General features: G+C 52.3%; 1 protein-coding gene across 1 annotated transcript in view; it reads left to right on the top strand.

Moving 5' to 3' along the window:
• The first annotated feature begins 607 nt into the window (after nucleotides 1-607).
• SLC1A5 (solute carrier family 1 member 5) overlaps nucleotides 608-11,740 on the top strand; it is a 28,726-nt gene continuing 17,593 nt past the window's right edge. The window contains 1 exon segment of the mRNA XM_048501752.1: nucleotides 608-1,567. Within this exon segment, the coding sequence (XP_048357709.1) occupies nucleotides 1,056-1,567 (512 nt within the window). The 5' untranslated portion in view covers nucleotides 608-1,055.

Genomic DNA, 11,740 nt, shown 5'->3' with positions numbered 1-11,740 from the left:
TCCTCCACAATATTGTTGTGAGGATGACAAATGGGAAGCGGCTGTGTAATGATGCAGCATAATTGTGCAAAACACGGTTCTTCCCCCCCCCCCCCCGCTCTTGCCCACTTCAGTAGCTTTTACTACACAATTGGAAATTGTGGGGGTTAAATCCGGTTTAATCAAGGGTGTGGAAGGGTGTGGACATGCTTGTGCGCCAAAACTGATGTAAAGTTCCTCACCCCGCCCACCAGTAAGGAGAGGGGAGTACAGAGATGCCCATTTGGGCGGGAAACCCCCCCCCCCGGCTTTTTTAGCCCCGCCCCTCCTGCCATTTCATGGGCATCAATCAGCGGCCGTTGGCTCCCAGCCCACTTCTTTTGTGATGTCATAGAAACGTCCACGCTTTAAAGTTTCCTTTGTACTCATTATAATATTGCATCAGCTCCAGCCAATCCGGTGCAAGACACCGTCTCCCTCCCTCCCCCCCCCCCCACGTTCTCCCGCCCTTAAGGCTTTGAGTTTCCTCCTCAGCCAATCCGCTCACTCGCGGCGGATTCTAGCCCGGCCCACGTTCGTGGCCACGCCCCCAGCCCCTTCAGCGCACAAAAGAAGCGGTCCGCGTCAGCTTGCCGGGAGATCCCGCGTGTCTGCGTGGCTGGGAGGCGTACGGACCCGAAAGAGGACTCGGCGCGGCCACGTGGAGCCGGAGAGCTGCCGGACGCGGGGAGGGAAAACGTCCCCTGGATCCCCAAAGCAGGGAAGGGGTCGGCGGGATCCGCTGCAGGAGGGTCGCGCGCCCGGCTTCGTTAAGAAGCGGCGAGGCAGGTCCAATTTTGGGGGTGCCGGAAAGAAACAGAAGCCCCCCGGGCACGCTTTGAGGACCTCGAGGAAACCAACCGCGCCGGCTCTTCTCTGTGCGCGCGCGCTCGAAATAGGATCCGCACGAGCTCCGAAGAGAATACAAAGTTTGGGCTCCCCGCCGGGCTCCTCCCCTCCGATTTAAGGGCTCGCCGGCTCGCCGCGCCAGATCAGGGAGTCGCCCACGAGACGCCCGCGCTGCTGCCGCTGCTGCCATGGCGGCGGAGAAAGGCGCCCTGAACGGGGCCTTGGTCGGCGTGGCCCCCGGCGGCTCCGGAGGGGAAGAGCCCGGGCTGGGCGCGTCCCGGCTGCGGGGCTGCCTGCGGGCCAACCTGCTGGTGCTGCTGACGGTGGCCGGCGTGGTGGCCGGCGTGGCGGTGGGGCTGGGCGTGCGGCAGATGCCCGGCGAGCTGAGCCCGGCGCAGGTGCTCTACTTCTCCTTCCCGGGCGAGCTGCTCCTGCGGCTGCTGAAGATGATCATCCTGCCGCTGGTGGTCTGCAGCCTGGTGGCCGGGGCGGCCAGCCTGGACCCGGCGGCGCTGGGGCGGCTGGGCGGCTGGGCCATGCTCTTCTTCCTGGTGACCACCCTGCTGGCCTCCTCCATCGGCGTGGCTCTGGCCTTCATCGTCAAGCCCGGCGACGGCGCCTCGCCCCCCAAGCTGCTGGGGCAGGTCGCGGCGGTGCCCCCCTCCAAAGAAGTGGCCGATTCCTTCCTGGACCTGATCAGGTGAGGCGCCCCCGGCAGGGATTCCGCAACCCTCGCATGCTCAGAGGCACGATTGTTCGTCTCTCGAAAGAGGCGGGGAGGGGAGCTTTTGCCCAGCCCGAGTCCACTGAAGTGGGTTGATTGCCTTCATTTTTGCTCCACTTTCCCAAAGCAGCATGCATTCTTCTCCATCCTATCCTCACAACAACCCTGTGAGGTAGGTCAGGTTGGTAGTGTGTGATTGGTCCAAGGACACCCAGTTAGGTTCTGCAGTGGAGCAGAGATTCAAACCCGGGTTTCCCACATCTGATGGGAATTGTAGTCCATAACATCTGGAGTGCCAAAGGTTCGTCACCACGGCATGGTGGCAAACCTATGGCACTCCAAATTTACATGGACTATCATTCCCATTGGCCATGCTGGCAGGGTCTGATGGGAATTGTAGTCCATAACATCTGGAGTGCCAAAGGTTCGTCACCACGGCATGGTGGCAAACCTATGGCATTCCAAATTTACATGGACTATAATTCCCATTGGCCATGCTGGCAGGGTCTGATGGGAATTGTAGTCCATAACATCTGGAGTGCCAAAGGTTCGTCACCACTGCCCTAGCCACTACACCACACTGGGAGAGGCCATGACCAGGTTCACACATGTGGTCTTATCACTCACTCACATGAGAAAACTCAAAGTGTTTTCCAGGCAACGTTCACCCCAGGTGGAAACTGGAAGACCAATGAACGATGCATGAATTGATTGTGCCTTGTCAGTAGCATGAGTTTTACTTTGTGTGTGTGTGTGGGGGGGGGATTGCAGGTTTGGCTAGTGCAATCCTCCGCCTTGTCCAAGTCATTAAAAGGTGTGTTGTGTTGTACTAACTATCAACTCTATATCTAGCTTTTCATTAAAAAAAACCCTTCAAGGAGACGCTGTTCAATCCCAGAATTGCTCTGGGTGTCTAGATGAATCTGTTCCTTCTTTTGCATTGAGGAGATTGGGGCTGTGAACATCTGGTGAGAACCTCTGGAATCGGGCATTCAAGGACACACTCTGCTCACTTCCCCCACAATAAGTTTTTCTGAGATCTGTTTATTCCTTTCTGCCTTCTTTCCCCCATCCTGCCTTTTGAACATGCGTTTGAGAGAGAATATAATCCTGCATCAGAGGATCATGTTAAACGGTAGAATCAATTTGTAGCCGTCCTTTCCTTCCCAGAGAAATAAATATTTATCTCCCCCCCCCCTCCCCCATCTATTCTAAATAAACCATCCCTAAAAAGGCAGTTGGTTAGTTAGTTAATTTCCTTGCTGGAGGAACATTCTGTCCAAATAAGGGGCAGGCGCAGAGTAGGCTGGGGGTTGGGTGGAGGGAGGAAAAAAGCCATCAGGGCCAAGAGGAGCCACTGGGGCGTGGGAGAGGGAACCCCGGAGCTTGCTGGGGCCAGCCCTTGGTGGAATGGCCATTCGCAGCACTGTGTCCCTGCAGCATGCAAAGTTTGCAGTGTGACTGTACTAGTGCGGGAGGGAGCCGTGCAGAATAACCACTCCTTTGTGTGTGTTTCTGGAGAGGCGTGGAGGTTTAAATATTGCCTAGGCAGGTCAGCCCAGAGTAGTATTCCTAAAGAAACGCATAATTTTAATATCATACCTTCTGGGAAAAAAATGGCGATGTTTCAACAATAGTGAAGGCGTTTTAGATGTACTAAAAGTTAGGGCAATTCTTTTATAGTAATCCACAGGGGGGAAGTATTCGTATGAAATCAACTGAAACTTGTTTGGGGCACACTTTAACAACTGGCTCAAAGAGAACCTAATTGTACTATAATTTGACCAGCTATTTTGGTTTAGCTTGGATTGTCCAATATACAACACCGCTCGCTCTTTTTGCAAAATTAACGAACTCATATTATCTAGCTTTAGCTTCCAGGTGGGAGTAGGCCAGTGGTGGCGAACCTATGGCACGGGTGCCAGAGGTGGCACTCAGAGCCCTCTCTGTAGGCACGCGTGCACAGAGTTCATCATGTGGGGGGGGGGATCACTTCCCCCACACACACATCTAGGCTGGCCTGGGCCCCTGAACTTGATGTGTGTACACCTCAGTGAGCAGGGACGACTCGGCTGGTGGGCCTGGTGCCTGTGCTCTAGGTGGCTGCTGCCTGGGGGGTGGGGGTGGGTAGAGAGACGCAGAGCGGCACATGTGGGAGTTGCTGGAGGCTACAGCAGGCTGGCCCCTGCTCGAGGGGGCCATTCAGGTTAAATTGCCGCGTTGGCACTTTGGGAGACATAAGTGGGTTTTGGGTTGCAATTTGGGCACTCGGTCTTGAAAAGGTTCGCCATCACTGGCGTAGGCCTTGAAGGCCGATAGGCAGTGTCTGAATAAAAAGGAGCTACCACGTCAGATCCATTTCCTGAAGCTTGTGTCTTTAAAATTTGATGGGAGATCAAATCTAATTTAGCCCCCAGGGTGGTAAAATTTGTTAAAAGCAAGTCAAGAGTTTTTGAAATTAAAATCAACTCATTAGAGAAAAGTTCCTGTCGAATATATAAATTGTGACAGCCCAGAGTAGCACTTTAGCTCAGCCTCTGTCTGGGGTGTGCAGCTCGCTAGATAGCCGGGGCAAGTGATCGGAGGGGGGGGGGGGGGCTGCCGTTCCAGTGGCTTCGTCCCATCATGTGGAGATGCTCGGTGTCTTTCAGCGATGGGGATGGTTCCAAGTGGCTGCTATTTTAGTAAGGGCAAAATAAAAGAGGAGTTCCCGTGACAGAATTTATTCCAGAAAATGCATCTGGCGAACTGACTCACAAAAGCTTCCGCTGGAATTAATTCGGCATTGACTCTAAAATGCCACGGGGCTCTATTATTTTCTGTTTGAAGGGCATTCCATTCCAAGCAGATTGTATCTGTCTTTGTTGCCTTCGCTAATTTATTTCATTTGTTTCTGTTCCTTATTGCCCGCCTTTCTCACTCGGCTTGTGCAGAGGGAGTCAGGGCAATCGACAGGACTGGGATACGCAATTTTTCTGATTTTTCTCTCTTTCTCACAATACTAGAACCAGGGGGCATTCATTGAAAATGCTGGGGGGAAGAATTAGGACTAATAAAAGGAAACACTTCTTCACGCAACGTGTGATGGGTGTTTGGAATATGCTGCCACAGGAGGTGGTGATGGCCACTAACCTGGATGGCTTTAAAAGGGGCTTGGATAGATTTATGGAGGAGAAGTCGATTTATGGCTACCAATCTTGATCCTCTTTGATCTGAGATTGCAAATGCCTTAGCATGCCAAGTGATCGGGAGCAAAAGCCGCAGAAGGCCGTTGCTTTCACCTCCTGCCTGTGAGCTCCCAAAGGCACCTGGTGGGCCACTGCGAGTAGCAGAGTGCTGGACTAGATGGACTCTGGTCTGATCCAGCTGGCTTGTTCTTATGAGTCCTCCTTGGGCATGCAACTTATCTGACATTTGGAAGCCGCTTGGGTTTTCTGGCCATCACAGCAGAGATTCAGCCGTGAATTCTTATGTGGAAAAGGTGGCTGTAAGAGAAGTAACACAGCAACATAACCTGCGTAGATTCCATAGGTTTGGTCGTTGCGAGGAAAACTCTTGTGATGCCTTGGTTTCAATCCCAGCTTGAAAATTAGAAGGGCTGCGGAGTTGCTGTTCAGTAGGTCTGGTTCTTGCAAAGATCGGCCCCCTAGAATGAGTCCTTTGATAAAATCAGAATTATTTTTGATAGTTCAGCTATCATTAGAGAATGCTGCTTGTGCGTGAAGAGTCACTGTCTGCTAGATGGGAACTCCCAAACATGTCTCCTAACATTTTATGAATGGTCTAGGTCGGATGAGATCAACCAGGGGATCTTTGTACTTCTTCGGAGCTTGGGTATTTGTCTTGGCACAAGGTACCCAAATGCTGGCCTGGAGCACAGAAAGAAAGGGAAAAGGAACTGGGAATCAAACCCAGTTCCCCCACCCACCCACGCCACCCCTTCTTCCTTTGCCTGAGCGTGTGCTCCCAACCGTGGATCTGTGCCGAGAGCCTTTTCCCTAGCTTGGAGCTGTGGGTGCAGTTGGCATCTGGTGCCAGCGTGGTGCTGTGGGTGTAGCTTGCTCTGGTGCCAGCTAGGAGTAATTTCACATTACCTGGAGATTTTTTAATGAGTGTTGTCTGCTTTGTAAACGTGTTTTTTCATCTTCCCATTCAAAGGCTGGCAACTGCTTGGTTGTTGACATGGAAGGCGTGACCAAAGAAATGTGGCAGCCATGTCATTCTGCAGTCAGGGTTGGCAGTATTCCGTGCTCAAGTGTGGGTATCTCTCTTTAGAAGGTATTTATTGACCTCTCATTGGCCCCTTCCGCACACGCAAAATAATGCGTTTTCAAACCACTTTCACAACTGTTTGCAAGTGGATTTTGCTATTCAAAGAGAAGAAGAAGAAGAAGAAGAAGAGTTTGGATTTATATCCCCCCTTTCTCTCCTGCAGGAGACTCAAAGGGGCTTACAATCTCCTTGCCCTTCCCCCCCACAACAAACACCCTGTGAGGTGGGTGGGGCTGAGAGAGCTCTGAGAAGCTGTGACTAGCCCAAGGTCACCCAGCTGGCGTGTGTGGGAGCGCACAGGCTAATCTGAATTCCCCAGATAAGCCTCCACAGCTCAGGCGGCAGAGCTGGGAATCAAACCCAGTTCCTCCAGATTAGATACACGAGCTCTTAACCTCCTACGCCACTGCTGCTCCTGAAAGCAGCTTCAAAGAGCACTGAAAGCAGTTTGAAAGTGCATTATTCTGCGTGTGCGGAATGAGCCTTTGTAAGGTATTTATTTACTTCAACCCCTGCATTTCTGCTCTGGTGTTGTCCTCACAACAACCTGTGATGGAGGTGAGGCTGAGAGTCCTTCAGCTAGCTTCTGTGGCTGAGCTGAGATTGGAGCCTCGCTGTCTCTGATCCTCGTCTGACACATTAGCCACCACGCCACCCCTTTTGATCTCCACGACGCTGGCTCCTTTTCTAGAACACGGAAATGTCAGCTCCCACGAGGAGCAAAAATGCTGCCAAAGAAACCTGGGAGTTCAAAGTTCAACCTCAGAGCTTTGGTTTTAAAATTTAATTTTCAGGCGACGCTTCGTTGTGGAAACTAGAGCAATATTCGTGGGGGAGGGAAAATAGGCAAGGAGTGCCCCGTTGCGTAACTTCCTAGAATTCCTTCCAAATGGAGTCTCATTTTCCATTCTGTGAGACCTGGGCAGCCCCCCCCCCCCACCCTTTGCTGGGCTCCATTGCTGACTCAAGAGGTGACCAAGGTTGCTCTTGGCTTTTCTGCCGTTGGAACGTCTCCAAAGGAAGATATGAGGACACTTGTGTATCCCCTTCAGCTCGGAGGATGGGTTGTCCATCTTAAATTACGACGGTGGTGATGATTTGAGTTGTTTACTTGCTGGCAAAACAAGGCAGCCGGCCTCCCGTGTTTTTGCCCAGTCATCCACTTCCTGCTCTCTTTCAGTAAAGAAGGTTTGGATTCATATCCCCCCTTTCTCTCCTTGTAGGGAGACTCAAAGGGGCTGACAAACTCCTTTCCCTTCCCCCCTCACAACAAACACCCTGTGAGGTAGGTGGGGCTGGGAGAGCTCAGAAGAGCTGTGACTAGCCCAAGGTCACCCAGCTGGCTTGTGTGGGAGTGCACAAGCTAATCTAGTTCACCAGATAAGTCTTCACAGCTCAAGCGGCAGAGCAGGGAATCAAATCCGGTTCCTCCAGATTAGAGTACACCTGCTCTTAACCACTATGCCACTGCAGTGCAACAGATGTGTGGTGGGTTTTTCTAGGCTTCTGAACTGGGAATCCCCTGTAAGTCCCAGGGTGGGGAGGGGTTATGGCTCCGTGGCAGAACATCTTCTTGGCATGAAGAAAAGTCCCAGGTTTGATCCCCGGCATCTCTAGTGAAGGGCCAGGGCAGAGGTGACGTGCAGCTGTTTCAGGATCGTCTGTCACCTGTTGGTCTTGAAACTTACACAAACCTGTGAAACAATCTGTCATTGACTTTCAACACGTAATCTAAGCCGCCCCTGTTAGCGTCGCTGCCGGTCCGGGAGAGTTGAACCCCGTTCTGCGTGGAACCGGGAATATCCCGCTCAGATGGGCTTCGGCCAGGGTGTTCCAGTGCGGGGCAGCGCTGCAACACAACAGAGGAGTTCTCTGCTGTGAACTGCCGACATCCGAAGAATCGTATGGACGGAATCACGTCCCCCTTGCCTGATCCAGGCCTCCGGATGCAAAGAGCTGCTCAGAAGGGGAGATCCATTTTCTGCTCCACCTGCTTTGCTTTTGGAAACTGTCCTTTTCACATGATAAGAACATAAGAACAAGCCAGCTGGATCAGACCAGAGTCCATCTAGTCCAGCTCTCTGCTACTCGCAGTGGCCCACCAGGTGCCTTTGGGAGCTCACATGCAGGAGGTGAAAGCAACGGCCTTCTGCAGCTGCTCCTCCTGAGCACCTGGACTGTTAAGGCATTTGCAGTCTCAGATCAAGGAGGATCAAGATTGGTAGCCATAGATCGACTTCTCCTCCATAAATCTGTCCAAGCCCCTTTTAAGGCTATCCAGGTTAGTGGCCATCACCACCTCCTAAGAACAAAAAACATAAGAACAAGCCAGCTGGATCAGACCAGAGTCCATCTAGTCCAGCACTCTGCTACTCGCAGTGGCCCACCAGGTGCCTTTGGGAGCTCACCTGCAGGAGGTGAAAGCAACGGCCTTTTGTTGCTGCTCCTCCTGAGCACCTGGACTGTTAAGGCATTTTGCAGTCTCAGATCAAGGAGGATCAAGATTGGGAGCCATAGATCGACTTCTCCTCCTCCATAAATCTGTCCAAGCCCCTTTTAAAGCTATCCAGGTTAGTAGCCATCACCACCTTCTAAGAGCATAAAAATATAAGAACTAGCCTGCTGGATCAGACCAGAGTCCATCTAGTCCAGCACTCTGCTACTCGCAGTGGCCCACCAGGTGCCTTTGGGAGCTCACCTGCAGGAGGTGACAGCAACGGCCTTCTGCGGCTTTTGCTCCCGAGCACCTGGTCTGCTACGGATTTGCAGTCTCAGATCAAGGAGGATCAAGATTGGTAGCCATAGATCGACTTCTCCTCCATCAATCTGTCCAAGCCCCTTTTAAAGCTATCCAGATTAGTGGCCATCACCACCACCTGTGGCAGCATATTCCAAACTTTAGATCGCGGGCCGAACAGGGAACCAGCAATTTCAGTAAAACATCCACTCATTCTCCCTCCGGTTTTGAAAGGCTCTCTTTTCAGAATCAACTTTTCTCTTGGCCCTTGTTAGGGGCTAGCTTTTATTTGAAATTGGGGCTGTATACATCAACAGACGCCTGATCTGACGTAGGTAGCCTGTAAGGCAGCCGCTTGCGCTGCATTATGGGATTTGAAGTGTGTGTTGAATTGCACAAATGATGGATTGCACAAATTCCCGCCTTGCAGGAAATCAGAAGCCCCAATGTCTGACGGTGCGTGGAAGTCACCGTTCCCCCTGCGGAAACAGCTCCGCAATCTGTCGTGGTTTTCAAAGAACAGCCTGCTTGAAAATTAGCACTGTGGCCAGATATTGGGCAACAGGTGGACGCCCCGTTCCTGGAGGAGGATCTCGTGTCTGCCACTTGAGGAAATCGAGGAATAGTGAACACCATAACGGGGGGCATCTGGGTCCCTGAGCCCCCTGCAAGGCTGCTGCCTGAATCTATCCCTGGTTCTCTCTGAGCTGAAAGAGGTGGAGGGGCTGTGAGTCAGAGGAAGAGCCTCTGCTTTGCATGCATAAGGTCATAGGTTCAATTCCTGGCAGCATCTCCAGTTTAAAAGGACCAGGCAGCGGGTGACGTGAAAGATCCGCAGCTGCCAGTCTGAGAGGGCAATTTTGGCACTGATGGTTCTGACTCAGTTGGAGGCAGACACCTGTGTCCTTGTCTAAAGGTGCTTCCAGTTTGAGTTCTGACCCAGGAAAGAGCCGGGGTATGTGGGGGGTGGGCGTGTGTGATCTTTCCAGAGACCATTCAGCAGTGGCGTAGGAGGTCTTGATTCGGTCTTGATGTATGTAATCGGTCTTGATGTATGTAATCTGTATGTAATTCGGTCTTGATGTATGTAATCTGGAGGAACCGGGTTTGATTCCCAGCTGTGCCACCTGAGCTGTGGAGGCTTATCTGGGGAATTAAAATAAACACACGCCAGCTGGGTGACCTTGGGCTAGTTACAGTTCTTCAGAGCTCTCTCAGCCCCACCCACCTCACAGGGTGTTTGTTGTGAGGGGGGAAGGGCAAGGAGATTGTCAGCCCCTTTGAGTCTCCTGCAGGAGAGAAAGGGGGGATATAAATCCAAACTCCTCTTCTTCTTCTCCTTCTCCTCCTCCTCCTCTTCTTCTTCTCCTCCTCCTCCTCCTCCTCCTTCTTCTTCTTCTTCTTGTCTAAAGGTGCTTCCAGCTTGAGTTCTGACCCAGGAAGGAGCCGGCGGGTATGTGTGGGGTGTGTGTGTGTGTGTGTGTGTGTGATCTTTCCAGAGACCATTCATTACATCCTCCTTAATGTTTTTCCTGTGCCCCGAGTGTCAGCTTTTCCTCATGTGTGACTCACACGCCGTGCCCTGGAAATATTGGCATTTGAATGTTCCTTGGCTTACGAACCTTGTCTGGGTGCCTGTAGATTGAGCAAGGGGTGGGGCGGGGTGGGGGGAAGCGGCAGAACCCCAATTTCCTTGGCTGTCTGCCTCATAAGGGGAGTTCCCCGGCTGCACCAGAAAGGGGAAACGGCAGCAACATTTCTTCATCCTGGCTGCTATTTCTAACCCGTCTGGCTCTTTCGGTCTTGATCTGTCTCGAAAGGGGCGGGGCGGAGTAGGTGGCTTTCTCGGAGTCTGATGCAACTGACACAGAGTATTGAGTTTCCTTAGCTGGTGTGACAAGGATCTCTCTTCTTGGAAGGCCTTTTAGAAAGAAATCGGCCATCCGGAGTATGCAGGGGAGTTCGTTGGGGCTTGTTTGCAGGCTGAGGGGGGAAAAACCCCCTTTGGCTTCCCGGACTTCAGCGATCTATTCTTGTCCAGGCCAAATAGCTCCTTTTTAGGGGGTTGGAGGCGCTGGAATGAAGTGGTTGGTTGGCAGTTGTGGATATTCCATATTTGAGGACTGACATTCTGACTCATTGGGTCAGTTTGACCTTTTTTCCTGCAGGCCACCGGCCCTGTGGAGTCAGGAAGGTTCTTAAAAGTTTGGGAGCTGGAGCTCCGGTGGCAAACCTCTTCACTGCAATCGGAACTCACAGCTTTTGGAGAACTGCACAATTTACGGGGGTTTTTTTTTGGGGGGGGCGATCTCTGTGGCAGTGACATTGGGGAATGGATGTGACAGCTCACAACCCCATGAAAATCATGAAAATATATTGTCGAAGGCTTTCACGGCCGGAATCACTAGGGCAGGGGCGGGCAATTATTTTTTCCATGGGGCCGCATAAGAAACAGAAAATATTGTGGAGGGCCGGGCCAAAAGGCAGGGGGGCGAGGCGCTTTTGAAAGCCCCGCAGAAGCCGGCAGCCAAGGCAACCGGCTTCTGCGGGGCTTTCAAAGACGCCTCGTTCCCCAGCACGGCAGGGGGGCCAGTCAGGGTCATCCGGCGGGCCGGATGTGGCCCGCGGGCCGTATAATGCCCAGGTCTGTACTAGGGTGTTGTGGGTTTTCTCAGTTGTGTGGCCGTGTTCCAGTAGCATTTTCTCCTGACGTAGCAGTTTCTCCGGAAGATGCCAGCCACAGATGCAGGCAAAACGTCAGGAGAAAACGCTACTGGAACGTGGCCATACAACCTGGAAAACCCACAACACCCATTAAAATAAAGATTGTCAATATTTACACGGGATGAAAACAACCGAAAAGTCCAGCTGCTTTTCCATTCGGAATGCCGAATACTGGATTTCCCACACGGTCTGCCCTGACCTTGTTCCTTTCTCCCGATTCTTGGGAGCCATCCATAACGTGCGCTTGGGGGTGCGTGGCCGGTCTCTGGACTGCCCCCGAGAGCAGCTCACGGGCGCAGCCTGGACCCCAGTCGCGTTTTTTGCAAGAACCGTTTTCAGGTGTCTCGACCGCCTGGCAAAAGCGATCTGACGTTGATGATTAATTCAAAGGCTAACAATAGTTCTTGGCATGTGTT

Source organism: Sphaerodactylus townsendi, linkage group LG06 (assembly GCF_021028975.2).
Source record: "Sphaerodactylus townsendi isolate TG3544 linkage group LG06, MPM_Stown_v2.3, whole genome shotgun sequence".
Lineage (NCBI taxonomy): Eukaryota > Metazoa > Chordata > Lepidosauria > Squamata > Sphaerodactylidae > Sphaerodactylus > Sphaerodactylus townsendi.
This window is presented reverse-complemented; position numbering and strand designations above follow the sequence as displayed.